This window comes from Pseudonaja textilis, chromosome 1 (assembly GCF_049901715.1).
Source record: "Pseudonaja textilis isolate UNSWEBS1 chromosome 1, rPseTex1.2, whole genome shotgun sequence".
Lineage (NCBI taxonomy): Eukaryota > Metazoa > Chordata > Lepidosauria > Squamata > Elapidae > Pseudonaja > Pseudonaja textilis.
This window is the reverse complement of record NC_141990.1, coordinates 296,823,338-296,844,072: the sequence shown is the minus strand read 5'-3', so window position 1 is coordinate 296,844,072 and position 20,735 is coordinate 296,823,338. Positions and strand designations below refer to the sequence as shown.

At 35.5% G+C, this 20,735-nt stretch overlaps 1 protein-coding gene and 1 long non-coding RNA gene across 3 annotated transcripts in view; one reads left to right on the top strand and one right to left on the bottom strand.

Annotated features, from left to right (window-relative positions):
• The window catches only part of CCDC85C (coiled-coil domain containing 85C), a 167,663-nt gene extending 152,149 nt beyond the window's left edge, over positions 1-15,514 (top strand). Inside the window, exons 5-7 of one of the 2 annotated variants that reach the window (XM_026716994.2) lie at positions 6,987-7,082; positions 9,699-9,797; positions 15,097-15,514. In XM_026716994.2, the coding sequence (XP_026572779.1) occupies positions 6,987-7,082; positions 9,699-9,797; positions 15,097-15,186 (285 nt within the window). In that variant the 3' untranslated portion in view covers positions 15,187-15,514. The remainder of the gene's footprint in view (positions 1-6,986; positions 7,083-9,698; positions 9,798-15,096) is intronic. The other variant, XM_026716995.2, reaches the window with a different exon arrangement.
• On the bottom strand, positions 9,712-10,665 carry LOC148128263 (uncharacterized). The gene is made up of 2 exons (XR_015741151.1): positions 10,524-10,665; positions 9,712-9,925 (listed from the first exon to the last, which is right to left on the bottom strand). It is a non-coding gene; the product is annotated as an uncharacterized LOC148128263 (long non-coding RNA).
• Positions 15,515-20,735: the final 5,221 nt, after the last annotated feature.

Here is a 20,735-nt window from a genome sequence, read left to right as displayed (position 1 = left end):
TCCACACCTAACCAAGCATGACCCAACTGATTATTGACCAAAAAGTCTTTTATTCCTAACCAGCAAATTATATGTTACATTTTGTAATAGAGACTATTGAATTGGGTACTATCAGAGAACGTTTTGATCCCTGAACAGGCAGTATTCAGATTTCAACATTCAGCAATGGATCTAAGCATAATTTAACATTACCTAGCCAAGACATACTCCAGTTAATCAAAAACTGTATGTTGCTTTTTTAAATTAAAGGGCAGAGTTTGATTCAATTCCATGTGACAGACTCTGGAAGAAATTAGCTGTTACATTGATTGAATGCTGTCTCTTTTAATTATAACAACATTGCACCAGATGTTACTTCACAACAGAAGAATAATCACAAAAGAAATTCAACTGAACACATATCCACCAAAAAGACATTAAACAAGGAACGTTTCAATATTTACATCAGTGATAACACTGAAATTTTTGCTAAACCAGAATTCTAGCCTCCATCTCTCATCCACTGTCTCATCTCCATTTTTATGTGTGGATGATTTAGGAATTCTATCTATAACTCATCTCAGTATGCATAGATTATTTAAAACTCTATCATCTTACTTTTCTACAGATTTTGTGTGTGTGCACGTGTGCCTTTGAGTCAGTGTTGATCCTGGCAGGTGCATAAACAAGTCCCTGCAGGTTTTTTTGGCAAGAGTTTGAAAATGGTTTGGTTTTACCTCCTTCCTAGGGCTGAGTGACTGATCTGAGGTCTGATCTGCTTTCTAGCTCAGCACCATAAGTAGCACACCAAACAGGCCTTCTACACTGGCTCTAGGGAATACTAAAATAAAGGTTTTAGTATTCCCAAGAAAGTGCTTATGTTGCCAGTTATTTGGAAGATCAGTGGGAGAGTTTTTGAGTAGGTTAAAACCTCTAAATACTTAGGGGATTACTTTCAAACTTCCATCCATTGCACCTGCAAGTGAATGATCTTAAAATAAAACTTTAAAAACAACCCTAGAGATTGTTAAATATACAGTCCAACATTGTAGCAACTCCGTCCAAACAGAAACTAAATTATTTAGTGCTAACATTTTAGTTGCAATGCTATATGGTGTTTAATTGTATGTCTCTAAAACACTTCAAGTCATCCAATCAAAATTTGTAAAAGCTGTACAGGTAGTCCTTGATTTACTATGGTAATAGGGACAAGAATTGTCATTACTAAGTGATGCAGTTGTAAAGTGCAATGATTGGCAGTCCCAACTGTCATTCTTAAGTAAGAACTGCATGGGTTGTTAAGCAAAGACCTCATATGATCATGACTTCCAACTTCCTGCCATATTTCCCTTTGACTTTGCTTGTGGAAAGCCAGCTGGGAATGTCAGAAATTGGGATCATGGCTCACTGCAGCATTGTAATCATGAGCCAGGTGCCAAGAAGTAGATGACAATCATTGGGAGGGGGCTGCTGCAACATCTGGAATTCCAGGACCAGTTGTAATTAGCACTTATTCAATGCCTGTTGTAAGTTTGAAAGGTTTTTGAAGCTCATTAAACCAAGGCCACCGAATGTTCCTTTTACTTAACTCTTAATACCCTTATTTGGTTGCATTTCTTTGGAGCTCGCTTTATTTATTTATTTATTTATTTTATTTAGTCAAGCATGTATTAGATAACATGTATCATAATCATAAACATGATTATGAATACATGTCCCGATAGGTTCTGGTTAAAACAAATTATCTGCAGTACTTTCTTGATCTTTTTTACCTGCTTTTGTTAGGGAGGTCAATCTCCTTCCTAAGGAGACAAATCAGTCATGATTGGATATACTGCAGCTTTTCTATTATGGCAATATCAAGGCTATACATGGCCTTGATCAAATTTTGTCCAAAGGATTTGGGACCAAGAAATTCAAATTAATATAACCAGAGTTTACCATCTCCATTATGGTGCAATTTTTCCCTATTCCTGGATTATCTCTAGATAGCAGAAACTAAAATTCAAATCAAGAAGAGATCAGAGCTCAGTCCTTCCATATATAAACTATACCATCAATTCTTACACATACAGTACATAACATGCACAAGTTCTCTAATTCTGTATGTAAATCCTCAAGCTCTATATTTCATGCTCTATATTTTCATTTTTCAAGCTAGTTTGGAAAAAGCCACTTGTGATCAGTGTTAAAAAAAATAATCAAAAGTCCCAAACTCTGAAATCAGAAGATGGTAGACTTGTTTTGATTTAGGTCTTTTCAATGTTTCTTACCTTACTTTACACCTGCCTTGAGAAAATCTTTTTCTTGAAAAAAAAAACAGTATATCTGGATTAGTAGGAAGAGACTAATTACATTGTGCTTTGTGGGACCCCGAGTTACAGCTACATGAACTCTTGTCCCCATCTCAGATCATATAAAAAAAATTAACTGAAGAAAATGTGTACTCAGCCATGCCTAAATTGGTTGGTTTTATCATAAACATGGCTTTCCTGTAATTTGTGATTAATTAATTGTAAATAAATTTCTTAGAAATATAAGGAAGATTCCTCTGTTGAAAGCTCCTTCATATTTCCAAATAACCGAGGAATTGTTTCAGTTCAGCACAAAGCTATATCCATGCAGGAAAAAAAAAGAAGAATTGCTTGTTTTATTGTTTGGATTTTGTGTATATGTTGTCATTCACGGTTCAGTGCCCTCTCTCCATAATGAGCAATATTTTCTTCTGCAAAAATGCTAAAGACTTCAGATCTGAAAGCAAGAGGAGAAAGAGAAGGAGGGGGTAGCTTTTCTTTTTCTTTCTTTTTCTTTTTTAACATGTTCTCACCAACTGTACTTCTCAGCAAGTGATTATGACAGCATGTTAAAATTGAATGGTGTGATTTCTCGGCACATTTCTGAATGAATCATCCTGCAATTTAAGTTAAATAGATGCTTGCTTGGAAGAGCTGCTACCACAATCTAGTTTATGATAGGGCCTGGGCTGTCTCCCCTGATGTGCAATGTGAGTCAGGCATGAATGTGAAAAATTTGAATTATCACCTTAAATGCTGATTTTTCTTTTTTCGTTATTGAGTTGCTGGCCTCTTGAATGTTTTTTCTTTTTATCCTTGAAGGACTGGAACATTTTCTGTATTTAAATGGGCCTGAAAGTAGTCTGCAGCAATGTAATTGTTGTTGTATAATTTTATTTACCGCATAACCATCTGCAGCGGGGGTAAAAAAAACCCTTCAAAGCCCACACAATTGCTGCAGAACTAAAAAGTGAGTTTCTAGGTAATCCTGCTCAGTGGTACCATCGCACAAAATGGGTTCTACTAACTTCCAGTAAAACAAAAAATAAACCCAGTTTTGATGAGAACTTTGTGGCAAGAAGTTCCAGTGTAAAAATACCATTACTCTCCAATGCTTTTGGTTCTAGAAATCCAAATTTGGTATCCAGAATCCATGATTAAAACTAGATAAGTGATGTTAACTGGAGTTCATCCATAGTATTGAACTTCTAGAATTCAAATTATCTCAAATTGGGGGTGCCCTAAATTTTAAAGCATGGAGAAATAATTTTGTTTATTTAGCTATGTTATTTGTTAAATTGTGTTCTACCTTTCAGAACTGGAAAATTTCCCCAAGTTAACTTACAACACATTAAATACTGATTAATTAAACAACGAAAATACAGTAAAACCATTATTAAAAATACAATATATAAGCAGAAGAGGTCTTAGCAGATGTTTATGTAGTCTTTAGTCAGTTTTGATTAACTCAAAATCTAAGCATGGTCAACTGTAGTTATACCTGAATAGTGGAATTACCTAGGAATTTAAGTGTTAGTGGCTAGATTGCAAAGTTTAAAAAACATCCTGGGAGAAGGTAATGGGAATTATTTATATAGCATTGTCAAGAAAAATATAAATAGGCATATACATTTGAAATATTATCATTAAAGAACTGAATAGAGACATTTTCAGAAGTCTACATTTTAACATTTGATCCAGTAGTCTTATTCTGCATTTTATTATTCATGAATTTTTAATATTGTAGAAGACATAGCAGGACAATGGCTGACAGAGCATTTTTGGAAAATAGAGTGTTTTGAAAACTAAGGTGTATGTGCTGAATTTAACAGGTGACTGAACCTGTCAGATTTCCATCACATAGCGTGCATTTCCCATGCCACCATTCAGACTGATTTTTCATATGATATCAGTAGATGCATTTATGCATTATCTTGCTGTTTGTTTCCATAGAAACTGATTCAGAAAGGGGGAAAAGGGTAGCAGGAAGGACAAAGGGGAAATATCAATTAAAGTTGTACAATAAATGTAGACCCTTAATGATTAGACATTTCCTGATAGTCTTTATACAGAGTTATAGTTTGACTTCTAAGAGAAAAAAGGAAGGAAGGAAGGAAGGAAGGAAGGAAGGAAGGAAGGAAGGAAGGAAGGAAGGAAGGAAGGAAGGAGCAATTTGTTATTTGAAATATACCTAGTTTCATCTGAGGATTCCTGTGTGACCTCCAAAATAGATGATCATGTACTGGATGAATCAAGTGAGAACCGATAACTGGATGAGTTAGTTATCAGTATGTTATTCAGCCAGTAGAGAAGATTGTTCTCATATTTTTAATGAATTGTGAAAGTATAGTATTTACTCTTCTGCTTAGATTTCACACTAATAAGTCATATATCAAGATGGTTCTTGATTATTAGAAAAATTATTCCTAACTTGATGGATGAAAGCAGGTCAGAATGCAGCTCAGGACTGATCAAAATATAGTGAGATCATAATCCAATTCATGGCCAGAGGACTGTCAAATTCTAGGTGGTTCTTGTTTAGTGACTATCAGTACCTTTTCCTCTCATGTAGTGGAAACGGTTAAAGAAAGTATTCAGAAATTTCATAGTCTCTACCCATCTTCCCTGACTTAAATTAGCCTTAATTAGCCTTTAACATATTTTAGATCTAATTTCAGCCTCTAGTGTAATGTTAGGTTACGTTTGGCACAAACACATTCTTGTATCACAGTCAAGAATTTTGTTATGTATTTGTATAACACATGTGCACGTGCATGTGTGCATGTGGTGGTGAAGAAAATTGGTTTAAGTCATCCACAAGCTGCTGTTAATGTCATAAACATGTTAAGTTGAGGCCAAAGAAATACAGTAGCTTTCATAAATTGGAAAAAGGATCACTATTAAAAGAAAAAAACTGGGATTAAGGTGATGGATACATTGGTTCGATATCTAAATTAGGCAAATGGCTCTGCAATGAGATTTGTTTACAATTCATTACACTACTATTAAGTGTGTCTTAAACTTTATGCTTTCTCTCATTATGTCATACTTCATAATGTTACCCTAAAGCAGTATTTCTCAACCTTGGCAACCTTAAAATGTTTATTTCATCTCCCAGAATTCTAGAGCCAACATGGGTATTCTGAGTAGTGAAGCCAAATATCTTAAAGTTACTAAAGTTGAGAATCACTGCTCTAGCATTTCATGCATCCAGCAATACTTTATACCACTGCAATACTATGAAATGTTTAAACAATGGTAGTGACGTATATATAGTTTTCATTTGCTGTTGTTGAGTCACAATATTTTGTTCCAAATCAAGATGTTTGTGAAGGGATTCTCTAAATCAGTTGTCAACCTTGTCAACTTTAGGATTCTCCATGCTGGGGAAGTCCAGACATCTTAAAAGTTGCCAACGCTAAGAAACACTTCTCTAAATTCAAACCAGTACAGTTTTACTTGAAGCATCATCAATACTATATATTAAGATGGCTGTGACTGTTTCTAGGGTTGTGCAGCTGCTCTTTAATGAGTTTTCATTTGTATCCCCATACATGTCAAAGAATATTTTTATAATCAAATCTGAAACTTTGCAAAGCCTTAATGGTGAATAACTTTGTTAAAAAATTGCCCTGTCTTTGGGTTCCACAAGAAGTGAATCACTATTTTTAGTTTTAAAAGCTTTTGCTGTTTTCTCTGTTGTCTTTTTCATAGATTTTTAGATTTAAGTTAGTGATAACCACAAAGCAGAAACTCAATTTGCTGGCTTTAGGGAAACCAATAATAGTCAGACATTTGGACAAGTAAACTAATATAGCCCTCCAAAATGTGATCACATCATATTTTGGAGTAATTCAGAAACACCATTCATCTCCTGTTTGTGTTTATGAAAAGACTCGAATCTTTTGATTTGAAAAAGCCACAGTTCATTATACAAGAACTTGAGGAACAGCACCCTCACATTCCAGAACAAACCAGCATTTGATACTATAAACCATTAGCAATCATGGGAATCAATTACAACGGAAATATCATCCTAGGCTAGGTGTGTCAAAATCAATTACATTGAGGGCCGCATCAAGATTGCATTTGACCTCGGGGGGGCAGGCTGGGCATGGCCAGGGTGGGCATGGCCAGTTTGATGTCACTCATGTTGGGTGCTCCTGTGGTGGCCCAAGCGCTCTGCCAGTGAAAACGGGCTCCTGAGCTCCGTTTTCAGCCATGACGGCATCCTGCAGCCCTCTGCCAGCAAAAATGAAACTCTGTTTTTGCTGGCAGAGCTACCGCAGGCTGGTCCTTCACTATTTCCAGGGTGGCCTCATGGGCCAGATCTAAGCACCCCATGAGCCGAATCTGGCCCCTGGCCCTTGAGTTTGACACTCCTGCCCTAGGCCAAAGCAGCAGAAAGTGTGAAATGGTGGCTATTTGGTGATGGTCAGAGCTAGGTCTTTACACAATGTGACTGAAGCATAATATTTGACATAATTGAACCTGATCATTTGTGCTTGAGTGAGAACTTTGTGTTGACTTGTTTGATGATCCATTTGTTTGTTTTCTTGGCTGTCCACAGTATTTTCAGGAGTTTTATCCAAAATAGCAACAAACCACATTGATTTTCTTGATTTGTTAGGTATATGTGATTATAGAAGAACTTGAAGTAGGGATTACAAAGCTATATATTATAAAGATTTACTTTTTCTTATATTTTGACAGGGTCCCTTCCGCATGACTCCTGATTTTGCTGCTACTCCTCAAGTTGGGTATATTCCTCTAAGCCAGAAACCTGAAGCAGTAGTACATGCTATGAAGGTACGTATATATTTATTTGTGAGTGTGATAAATTATATTTTCTGTTTTGGAGCAAAGGATAATTTTTTCAAAAGCCACTGATATCCTTTGCCAGCTTTTGCCATTTAATGTCCTCTAGATTTTTCAAACCTGAAGGACATCAGAGTGGAAGAAACTGTTGAAATGTAGAGTGTGGAAATATAACAGTATAACATCTCTTAAAAGTTTTGCCCCAAAATGTGCTGTCATTCATATTATAAATAATGGCATATTGTGCAATAGGATATGACAGCAAAATAAGCAACAATGCTATTGTAGAGCTTTGTATTTCTAACAAATGAGATATGAGGAAAGACTTTTGAGCAGGTAATAAAACATGGCAGACTTTGTTAGATTGGATAACCAGCAACTATTAATCAAGCCATCTCGGTTTGCTTGGCTCATTTATTCTCCAGGAGTAGTGAGTTGGTTGCCATTTCTGACTCTGAGCTTTGAACTTTGATTGTCCACACAATTAAGTGTATGGCAGACATATGGAGGCCAAATGAGTTAGCAGCATAGTCGGCAACCACTTGGATCAATAATTAATTATTTCCTTTTCATTAAAGATCTAGTTTTATTTGTCATTAAATCCTTCTTGTTTTCCTTGTATCCTTCCCCATCAAAAAAAAGGAAAGCAACAGATTGAATTAGTTTAAGCCATGCAAACAATGATCGTAATGTCAGTTAAGCTAGTGAATTATAAGGTTTTAAAGTAGGTTAAGCTAAGTAAGCAAATGACCCAGTTTCGTAATTGAGGATTTAAAAATAAGCCGGAAAAAGGAAATACAGTACTAGTCTAATTCTAAGCAATCAACGTGCAGTTATATAATGGAAAAATGGCATGAAATTTTGGAAAAGTATATTTTACCCACATCGTTATGTGGATTTGAATCAAAATTGATTGCAATGTTATCTACATTTTGAAATCCAAGAAAAACCCAATATTATTAAGTATGTATAAAGATACTTCAAATTTATGTTGGAAATGTGAAAGACATGAAAGGTGATTTTTATCACACATTATGGTTGGTAAAAAAAGCTATAAAATTCTTGATCCAAATGCATATAGTGATATAAAGGATTGTAACAATTAACATTTAGCTGAAACAAGATTTTTTTTGGTTATGAGTTATGGACAATATGTAGAAATATGCACAAAGACAGAAAGATTTGGAAATACATACAGAATGATTTGGAAATACCTACAGGAAGGAGAATGATTGGTGAAAATGACAGAATTTGCAAAAATGTTTCTTTATAATCCTAAGCATGTTTCACTGGGAATCCTTGATGGATTTTTTTTTTACTGAAAATGGAAAAAATGGACTGGTGATTTATGAATTTGATGATTAGAAAGGGTAAATATGACAAAAAGAGAATGATGATGTAACCCTAAAGATGGAAAATAGATGATAAATGTATTTGTAACTGCTATAAAGATCAGAAGATGCTTATTTTTTCTTCTTCTTTACACATATTTTTCTTTACTTTTTTCTCTTCTCAAATTTGTATAATTTTTACTATTTTGTAACTTCTTCAATAACAATTAATTTTAAAAATCTAGTGAATGGGTTTATAATACAGTAATAGGATTGGAAAACAAAGATTGCAGAAACATGTTTATTCTTTTAATTTAGTACCCAGCTTGTTTCTGCTGGCAAGAACAAGCACTTGGCAGGTTCTCTTTCATCAGCATCCTTCTCAGGCAATCCTGTTTGCATCTATTACTATGGGAACTTAAGGAATAATCAGACTTCAAGGGAAATGGATGAATATTATCTCTCTCCTTTCCTTTGTGGAAGTATAGTTAGTATGTAAGCCAGTCAAAGAATATGAGGTTATCATCAAACTAATAAATGTTTCCATTCAAACGTGATTAAAATCCTGAGAAAATGATTTGAGTGTGAAAACATAGAAAATTCCTTTTTTCTACCTCGTTTAGAACTGTTTAGATTGGCCTTTTCCAACCTTCTTTCCAGATGTCTTGAAGCTGGCTGAAAATTGTAGATGTTCTGATCCCAATACAAATGAGTTGCCAGGTTGAAGAAGGCTGTGCTGTACTGACTGACGGCAGCTCTCCTGGTTTTTCCATGAGTGAGCCCTACACTTAGTATTTTCCAAATCTTTATACAGTGATAAAAAACTGTATTCATTGAAATAATTTTCATCAGGAGAAATACAGGAACTGAGTTAAATCACTGGTCTACCTAATTCATTATTAGCACATCTTGAAATCGTGTGTGTTGTGTTGTTTTTTTCAGTGTTGGGATGTACAGATGTCTTAGCTGTATCTAGAACCCAGTAAAATGTACTTGATGTCTACATGTTTATCTAACTTTAAATATCAGTTACATATTTTCCTGGATCTCCTACCTTGCCGATCACTAATTTAAGTTTAGAGTTATATGGTGTGTGGATGAAATACTTTGATCATATTTTATTGCTGCATTCTAATCTTTTCAGTCTTTATCCTTTCTCTTCCTCTCTCTCTCTTTCTCTGTGTGTGTTGTGAGATTTTGTTCTGTTCTGTTTTGGTTGTAATGAATCATGATGTGACATATTTTATAATTTCATCTCCATTGTGCTTGTCTATAGGTACTTGAAGTCCATGAGAATTTGGACAGGCAGATACAAGAAAACTATGAAGAAGACCTGAGTGAAAAGGAGAAAGCAATTGTTCGTGAAATGTGCAATGTAATTAATCCATTTTCACAGTCTTTCATGTGTTAGCTGTTCACTTCTAGCTGTGGTGTTGATGTTGTTCAATATCTTGTAGGATCTGTTCTGTCTGTGCAGACTTATTTAATTGTTGTCCTCACAATCTGAAGAAAAAACATATTACAAAGCAAGTGACAATGCAGTCCAAGATTAATCAAGGAAATCCGATTGAATTTAGTTGTACTAATTTTCAAGTAAGGTTGTATGCCTGCCTTCTCCAAATATGTGCCTTCTAGTTGTGTTCGACAAAAATTCCCAAACTTCTTGGTGAGCAGACTTACAAGGAACCCAATTGGATAGGACTGAAGCCTGAATTTTATCTATTAAAAAGGATACTAAATGATACCATTTCTAAGATCTTTGTCACCATTTTATTTATTTGTTAGATAAATTTATATGATTGCCCAACTCACACACAGTGACTCTAGGTAGCTTACAATTAAAACCCATAAACTCTCATTTGCCTCAGTGGTGGTAACCACACGGTCACACCAGCCAATTGATTGGCTCTGTATCTACCACGGAGTCCCCAGGCCCACTGCCAAAACCACATATTGGGGGTCTTCCAGAAAAAGTAGCAAGGTGAAGGCCAATCTTATCTCTGAGGGAATGATATTCAAAAAAGAGAGAGCCATCACAGAGAAGGCCCTTTTACTGATCCTACAAGATGTACCACCCTAATAGAAGAGACCCTCAGCATACCTTGCCTTGTTGCTCTGGTGGGCTGGGTAACCGAGGAGAGACAGTCCTTCAATAATTGGACCCCAAGCCATGTAGGGCTTTAAAGATGATAACCCAGTATTTTGAATTGCACTTGGAAGCAGATAAGTAACCAATGCAGCTCCTGCAAAAGAGATGTCACATGTTCAAATCTTGACTTGTGTAGAACTATGCTGCATTTTGAATCAACTGAAACTTCCAGATAATTTTCAAGAGCAGCCCTATGTAGGGTGCATTACAGTAGTCCAAACAGGAGGTTGTTAGGACATGACTGTGAGGAGATCCAGGAATGGCTTAACTGGCACACAACTTGCAATTGTGCAAGGCTCTCCTGGCCATGACTGCCACCTCTTCCTCAAGCAAGAGTTATGAGTCCAAAAGAATCTCCAGATTATGCACTGGGTCTATCTGAGACAATGCAATCCTATCTATGACCAACAATAGTCATTTTCCAAGAACCAAGGAGCTCCAAACCCAAAGGCTATTCTATCTTGCCAGGGTTCAGTTTTAGTGTGTTGCTCCCCATCCAAATCTCAAAGAGTTTTCGGGCACTGCAAAAGGGCAGTTGTAGCATCCCTTAATAACAATGTACAACTGAGTATCATTAGTATGCTGATGATATCTCACTCTATGTTGAGTGATTTCACCCAGCAGTTTCATGTAGATGTTAAACGGGAGCTGAGAGAACACCTATTTCTGTGGAAAATTAGGGGTTGAGAATTGGACCTCCCATAATCAAAACTGAGTGAAAACAGCCTCAGTGTAAGGAAGCATAAACAAATAACAATAAAAAGAAAAAGGTAAAGGTAAAAGATGAAAGAGAGTACAGTAGAGAGTAAAAATCAGTAGCGTAAGAAAAGACAGGAGAATTTAAAGACACAGAGGAAGAAACATCAATGTTACTTTGCCCTGCTCGTGTGTGACTCTGTCCAAACCATCTGTCTCCATCTCCCCCAAAAATATATTAAGGTATTAAACAAAAACTATGAAACAGGACCATGATGCTAATCACATAAAGTACCAGTAAATGGGTATGGTAACAAATGATTTCTGAGAGTGCTACATTCTCCACTTTTTGTTACTTTCTGTAAAAGAAATGGCTTACACCCAAGCAGATTGGCTGACAGTTTCAAAATGGGACAAGCACTTTTACCATGATTCATCCAGTGTTTTGCCTGTGCTGTTTCATTATTTTTCCTATGCCTCTGCTTTGTTTTCTAGTGTCCAGATAGGTAGCATCAATAGACATTGTGATGCTGGTGTGAATGTGGGTATGGATGGATACTTCACTTGGCTGTTGTAATTAGTGTTTAGGAGAGCCTACATCAGACATCTCACTGTGTAAAACGGGATGAAGAGAAAAGACAACGGGTCAGCTCCTTGTCTCTTTGGACTTCCTCCACATTCCTGCAATGTACCTGGGAATGGCTAGTCTAGTGAAGAGAAGGACCGGGGGAGATGTGATAGCAGTGTTCCAGTATTTGAGGGGCTTCCACAGAGAGGAAAGGGGTCAAGCTATTTTCCAAGGCAGCCAAAACCAGACTAGGAATAATGGATGGAAACTGATCACAGAGATTCAACCTAGAAATAAAGAGAAATTTTCTGACAGTGAGAACAATCAACCAATGGAACACCTTGCCCTCAGAAGTTGTGGGGGCGCCATCACTGGAGGCTTTTAAAAAGAGATTGGACTGTCATTTGTCAGAAATGGTGTAGGGCTTGGTTGGGCAAGGGGTTGGACTAAATGACCTACAGTACAAGGTCCCTTCCAATTCTATTCATCTGTTAAAACCTTCTTCCCATCCTTAAAACAGGAGGAAGGGCCATCCTTTGGGAAATTGTTGCACCTCAGAATCGAGGCTGGCAAAGTAGCTGTCCCTGTACAATGATGGGGGTAGAGATTCCTGCCAAAGCCTGGAACCCAGGCACATTTTGGTTGCCAGGCAAGACTGTTGTCTTTAATAGCCAATTTTAATAGAATGGAATGGAATGTTAGAACAGAGGTTGGTTCTTTCTCTTTCTTTCTTTCTTTCTTTCTTTCTTTCTTTCTTTCTTTCTTTCTTTCTTTCTTTCTTTCTTTCTTTCTTTCTTTCTTTCTTTTTTTCTTTGTCAAGCAAGTATTAGATAACAGGTATAAATATAAACATGATTATGAATACATGAAATGGATATGAATAAAAAGAAACATTAGGACAAGGATGGTAGGCACATTGGTGCACTTATGCACGCCCCCTACAGACCTCTTAGGAAAGGGGTGAGGTCAATAGTAGACAGTCTAAGGTTAAAGTTTTGGGGGTTTGGGAAGGAAACCACGGAGTCAGCTAGTGTATTCCAGACATTGACCACTCTGTTGCTGAAGTCGTATTTCCTGCAATCAAGTTTAGTGTGCTTTACCTTGAGTTTGCATCTATTGTGTGCTCTTGTGTTGTTATGGTTGAAGCTGAAGTATTCATTGACGGGTAGGACTGGGAGTTGAAGTCCTCCAGGCGTAAAGTTGCCAAGATTGGAGACCCCTGCTCTATAGGTAGTCTTCCACTTAAAATCATTTGTTTAGTGATCATCCAAAGTTACAATAGCACTGAAAAAAGCAACTTATAATCGGTCTTCACACACAACCATGGCAGCCTCCTTGTAGTCTCATGGTCATGATTTGGGCACTCCGAAACTGTAGTGCATTATGATGGTTTAGTGTATGGTGATCGCATGAGCGCCATTTACAACTTTCCCAGCTGGCTTCTGACAAGCAAAGCCAATGAGGAAGCTGGCAGAGAAGGTAGCAAGTTGCCAATTGCATGTCTTGTTTAATGACTATGGCAAAAAAAAAACAAAAAACCTGTAAAATCAGATGCAGTAACATTTACCTCACTTAGTGACTGCAGCTTAACAATAAATTTGCTGCTCCCTATTGTGGTTGTATAACAAGCAGTATGTGTATAGGCTAAAATTTTGCACTGTAATCCCTTAATGATCCAAAATCAAACATATCAAATTGCTTGTGAAATGTAAAAGTGGTCCTTTTTCTATTAAAAAAGGACAAAGGAGTGTGTTTTAAAAGACAAACACACCTTTTTTTTTAAAGGGATGCGTACAATTTCAAGCCTAGCTGCAAAAAAAAAGGAACTTGTCCCTAGGTGAAGTACATAGGATTGTAGCAATCTGCTCAATGTTCTGCCTCTTGATTTGGAAATAAGTCCCATTGTGTCCAACCCTGAGAAAGCCTGGGTAAGATTTAATGTAAGTTATTTAGATTGTCCCCTTTTTCGTCAACTACTATATCATGGGTGTGCTTTTCAGAAATGGCATAAGCACACAATGCTGGTGATCACTCATAGAAACCATTATACTGGAGACTTGTCCTGTCCTACTGGAATTAAAGAAAACAAGACACTGTTGATAGGGAAATGACTAACACTTGTAGGATGTGAGTACTGTAACTTTGTGAAATGTCAGTGTCATGGAACAGAGCCAGGAGCAAAAACAATGTGCACAAAACTGTTTTTTTTTTTACACATGCTGTGTAAAAAAATGCTTATTCCTTGCTTTGCAGAGCAAAATATATTCAAAGACAGTCTCCAAAAAGTTCTCTGAGAGCCCTCCATTAAAGCAAAGCAATTTTCAAGAGCAGTGCACAGTATTAGCATTCTTGCAAGTACTGTACTGTATTTAATCCCATTAAGGATATGAAGAACTGAAGAATACGTTACTTACACAACTACCAAAACTATCATTTCAAATGAATGGAATGTGCCACACCTTAACAAGTTTCCTTTGCTCAACTTCTTTAAAACAAGTATGTTAACTGAAAGTCATTACAACAAACTATTTGGCAGGAATGATGCTGACATTTCCTTGTTTATTGTTGTCTTTTGGAATGGATTTACTGAGCACAGGAACATTGTCTAGCCAGATGTGTCTGGAACCTAGGGATATTTAAATTCTCCACATGTGAGCTTTGACCCACATGGTTCCCAACCTATCTTTCAGGGACAACCGGTGGTTTGTGAGGATACCTGATTATGCATGCATACCATGGAAATAAATAAATATGAAAATAAACTAAATGAATATGAAGTTGTTTTATTTGGTCAAGTTTAAAATAGATATGTTATCTCTGGTAAGCTTTGGTGAATTTTGCTGACTCAAATTGAAAAACAAGGCTTTAAAGATTTCTTTATCGATAAGGGATGAGATATGAGAAAATAATTTCTTGTTTTTAACAGAGGAGGTTAAGTTACAGTGAAAATTGTTTATAATTGTTATGAAGAGAAGTACTTTATTTATATATTTCTCTCTTTACTATATTTTTTGCACTTTTTATTTTTACTTATTTTTAATTTTTTAAAGTTTGTATTCGTTCTTTTTTAATAGTAATGTTGAATAAAATTACTACTTAAAAAACCCTGAAGACTAAAAACTATGTTAGGACCTGGATGCCTCCTAGTGTAACAACATGGTATTTACCAGACCTCAATAGCTGCAGATTTTCCGGCAGTTGTTTCTGGAAAACTTGATTCCTGTTTACAAATTGTACTTTTGTCTTTTTTCTTGTTCTTAGGTTGTCTGGCGAAAACTAGGTGATGCAGCAAGCTCCAAACCATCAATCAGACAACATCTTTCAGGAAACCAATTCAAGGGTCCTTTATAAGCACCTCAAGCGGCAAGACTACAAGTGAAAAGAATCTGAGGCAAAGAAACTTCCTTGCTTCTGGCTGCCAGCATTACCCCTTCTTCCCATTTCCTTTAACTGTGTCCATAGTGTAAATAAGGCAGCTAAAGGCCTAGTTTGTGGGCTGTCCTGATCCAGAACAATGATACATGAGTTAATGACTACCCTCTCGTGACCAATCTCTTGTCATTTGTATTGTAATGAAATCCCCACTTTCCTGTATGGTCATATATACATTCTTGATTCCCAATGATTTCTAGGTAGAAATATATATATATATATATTCTTAAGTTTTCTTAAGTTACATGTATGGTATTCAGCTTTGTTCGGGTATTTTCCCACGTCATTATAGTGATTATATACAAACACAATACAGAAGCCTGGTGATGGCAGATGAGATTCTGCCGAAACATTGCTACAACTTTAAAAGCACAACTATAATGACGTGGGAAAATACCTGAACAAAGCTGAATACCATACATGTAAGTACCCACGAAAACTTGATATATGTATATATAATAAATACAACTCTGAGCAGTTCCACTGCCTTATATTAGCCTACTCATGGAATTGCATGGCAGTAGTGGCTGCCCAAAGCAGTCTTCCCCAATTTGGCAGCAACTCCCACCAAACCTGGCATGATGACTAGAAATTATTGGAGTTGCAGCTGTAGGGCACTTTCCTGAGAAAGGCTTCTCTTTTTAGAAAATACCAAGGAATTCACAAGGACCTAAATTAGTCATTGTTCAAGTCTGTTGAGGGAAGTTTTGCCAGATTGTAGGGTTAGATTTTATTTTTGAAGGACAAGTCTGAGGTGCAGGCAACTTTTATCTGGCTATACTTTGAATATTCTAGCAACACATATGCTAGATTGTCAAGAATCTGACAAACCATAATGTGTAATGGTTAGGCAGCCTTTAACTTGGTCAGTCACTACTTTTTAGTGATACAGTCTGGGTGATACTGTAGTAATAGCAAATCTCAGTCTTGAGCTACTTTCTCAGCATCATTCGTCTTGCACCTTAATGTTCTCACTGCTTCTTTGCTGCTTCTGCCTGATTACCTCTCATTGGAGGAAGAGTAGAAAGAAATGAGCATCTCTGCATACTTCATCCTTCCTGTCTTTCTGAGAAAGGATACAAATACACTCCACAGGAATAAGTAAATGACCAATGAAGAGGAAAAAGAGAGGTGAGCTCATGGCCACTGTTTAAGAGCTGGCCAAAACCTATTCCTGGCATTGACAATTTTTCTACCCAGTTACTAGAAGCACATGAGCCTCGTCAATACCAATTACGGATTTTGGCCTGTTCTTAGATAAGATATTCCCTGAGAAGGCAGTAGGCAGAACAACACATGACTAAATGAGTGCTCTGCAAATTTTCACACTGTTGCTAAAGATGCTGACTTTAACTCCACATTCGAAAAATATGTAAAACAGTTCCTGCAATGTGTCTTTTGGCCTTGTCTTTTTAATATATTAAATTAAAAAAAAACATGCTTCCTTATGTAAAATAACATTGACATGGTATCTTAGAAATAAGTGGGAGAATACAGAACTGGTTACAGTATTTGGAAAAGATATAGAAGAAGAATCCTTTTAAGTTACATCAGGAAGTCATGAGAATTCATGCTGCTGCTGCTGCTGCTGATCAAACAAATCAATTTTGTTTATTTTGAACTGTAATCATTTTCTTCCAATCACATTTCATCTGATAATTGTAAATTTCCTAAAACCATATAGTGCAACACCTAACTGGCCACTGGATCATTTGACAAAGAGAAAACTGTAAATTAAATGCTGCTTGTGTAGAAATGTGGAATTTCAATATGCTACTTCACCTTTGGCAATCTGGTTTCATAGACTTACTATTGTTTGTTTATTTGGATATATTTTTTACTGAATTCTCTTTATTTTCAATATTTTTTTCATTAAGAACTCGCCTAGATAGTCCACTGCTCAATTTTCAGTATCTCTCTCAAGTACTCCTTTCAGAAAGACTGTATTCTTTTCTTCTTGACCTCTTTCTGTCTGTGTCAACCCTTCAAGGTAGGGTAAGATTAGGAAACCAGAATTTTGAACGCTAATTGTATTATAAGGTTACAGTAACTAAGACTTGCAAGGCTGAATAGATTTTCATTTTCCTTCCTTTATCTTTGTGAGAACTAGGAAGGCTCCTGTCTGAGGTGATTTCTGAACTTACAGATTCTGCCCTAATTCAGATTTATTTTATCTGATCAACTTTATTCCTTCTCATTACAGCTTGTCTTTTTGGTTTTGCAAGTTTATCCTATACCTAGATATTGAGCCACTTTGAGAGTTTTTTGTGATCCCAACCACTTGGTACTCTAAGGAGCAAATTGTGAACTTCCTCTTTCTCATTTTGTCTCATTAGGTATCAGTGAAAACCTCCCTGTTCCTTAAGTAATTTAAAATACAAACTTAGAATTTGAACAAATCGAGTTTTCAAGGATCTATGATTAATGTGAATGTTATCAGATAATTTAGGTGAGCTATTAAAAGTTTTTAGATGATCAGAAGTGGTCCAACAACCAATAGTTGGTTTGCAGTATACAAATTATATTTGTCTTCTAAAATGCAATGGAATAATTAAAGTACCCAAATGCTTAGAAACAAGGGTAGTCCTATGCCACAAAAGTGCAGTGAGTTGTGGTGGCCTTCAATGTGCCTAACTACATGGTTCCTTACTCTAATCCTATTACTACAGCAAACACTGGTAAACAAAGTTGATGTATACAATTTCTCTGCTCGAGGTTCTATTTCCCACCAAGGTCTTTCAATAGGTTACTACAATTTAAGAAGTTCATGCATTACACAGCAACCTTCACATATTCTTCTTTGTATATAACTAATTGAAGTTAGGACATGTATATTTTGATTTAGCTGAATTAAAAGCAGCTGAATTTCTGACATTTGAAAATAAACATTATTCCCTATAGTGGCCATTCAAGTATTCTCATTAGTGCTAATGGATCACATTTTTTTGCAAAAATAAGTCTGTCAGAAAACAGGTTGATTATATGCATCATGTACAAAAAAATTCCCCATAATTTACTGGAACATTTTGCTGATAACTTGGTATTTTGTTACAGTAAGTTATAAGCTTTTTTCATGTATTTCATGGAAAATGCTTATTATAACTTAACAAAAGTTATAAGTGCTATTATTACTTAGTTAGTTATCAGCTTCTCTTCTGTTCTATATCCTTTCAGAGTTCATTCCAATATTTTTAAGATTTATATTGGTTTGATTGTTCTATTTGTTGAATCATGTTAATGATGGCTGGGACAGGCCTCTAAAACAGCAACAGTATTTTTAAGTCGAGAGGAAAATTCATGTTCTGAAACAAAAGTTATGTTTGCTTATTGAATAAACTGGCTTCACACATGAAGCAATAAATCATGGTTTACATATCTCAATAGTTGGGTTCATAATTCATATTATGTTATGCCAAAATCAAGATCTGGCCTGAATACATATGTGATTGGTGCCTGCCTGGGAGTCTGTCTTGGGAACTTCATACATGCTGCTTTTGAGTTCCATAGAGGAATGATGTAAGATGAAAAGGATAGTAGACATTCTTTTAGGTGCTGGATTTTTTAAATTCTGTTGTATATTTCCTGAACAGATTCCTATATGATTATGAGGTGCAGGTACAATCCAGATGAAGAAATAATACTCAATAGGTTGGCAAAAATGCCAAATCCAGTCTAAGTATCTGGTTGGCTATATGACTAATTATAATAACGATGAGTGGCTTCGTGTACTTGAGTATATAACAGGCATAGCAGCTCAATCTATTATTTTAGTAGACTTATGCCAACCAACTGGGGAACCTAAAAGCTGAAGAAAAAAAAATCTGAATTTTAATTTATTTCAAAAGCATTCATATGCCTTGAACACAACAGGGAAATCAAAACCAAGGTGAAGTGACCCAACATGCCAAAATAAAATGAAAGGTACTCAATATTTAGTAATATACTAAAGTGAAAATTACATGTTTATGGAACCAAACCCATACAAATAACACAAATTGTGAAGTCCTCCAGATTTCTAACTCCAATATGGTATTAAGTGAAGTTTTTGTAGATGAAAATGCAAAGTACTTCCAAATATATGCAAATTACAAACTGTAGACTCTACAGATATAGTGCTACGTGTATTTTTTAATTGCTATTTTATATTTAGCTTGAAATAAGCTAAAATTGTTTTCCTTGGACAATAGTTTACTTTACAGTATAACTTTATAATCTACTTCACCTTCCAGATAAATTACATAAAAAGTTCCCATCATCTCCAGGGAAAACAGCTTAGAGAAGGCTGTTTAATAGTGTATGACTGATATGTTAAACATGAATAATTTCAAAAGGAAAAAAATGCACTCTGAATATTAATGTAGACGGAAATGTAAGTTGAAATACAATGCTGGAGTAGTAATATTCATTTTTCCACCCCCGTTTAATAACGTTCATTAACTACCTGCTTCATAAAAATTTTTATACTCCTACAATGTAGAAGCATTCAGTCTAAACCAACTTCAAAACAAAATTCCTGTTGTTTGGTTCTTCCCCTTCCGACTGCTCTATTTTTAAGCAATTGATTGCTTTTCTTAGGGAAAAAGCATATGGCAATTGGATAAAATCCAGGTGCACTTTGCCCTTTTTGGTAAAAGAACATAAACTTGTTTAAAAGGTAAATGTTTACCCAAAAGATAGCAATTAAAAATAAACAATGTTTTAAAGTGACCTTTTACCTTTTTAGAAACTGGAATAGAGAAAAAAGTACTGATTTTGTTTTTCAAAGCGCATGACTGTAAAGTGATAAAATTGTATATTTTTCATAATGTAGGGAAAGAGTCTATTTGTGCTGCTTTTGGAAATAAGTATGAAATTATGATTTCTGTTAAACCTGTGATCTTACAACCCTGCCATATTTTCTATATATGATTGGAAAAAGTAAATTAGAACCTGTGCTCATGTATAGTGTATAAGCAATGTCTTTAGATTTTAGCACACATTTATACCTTTTACTGAAGCACTGCTTTTGTGGCAGGGGGGGTGAAAATTTAAAGACTTTTTAAGTGTGTAAAACCTTCATTTGAAATATTTTAGTAAAAATTAAGGGTTTGTGGTAGTGTATGCATTCCATTGAAGATAATAAAATACATTCTTTGTAAGGGAGCTGTAATGACTGTATTTTTGAGAAGTTGAAAAATATTAAAATACTTAGAAATCAACATAAAATTACAATTTTAATTAAATCTGTGATTCATTCATTCATTATATGTATATTTTAACATTAAGCTAAAATTAGATGGAGAAATGTAAGCCATCCTCCAGTTCTGTTTGATCAATATTTCTCCTTTTCAATCATATAATATGTAATGCTAAATAAATTTATTCATCTCTCTACACATAGTGAATACTGTCAGGTAAATATGCATGTAACAGTAGTATAAGGGCAAAAGTAAATGCAAAAAAATTAGAAATTAGATACAGAAATTGTT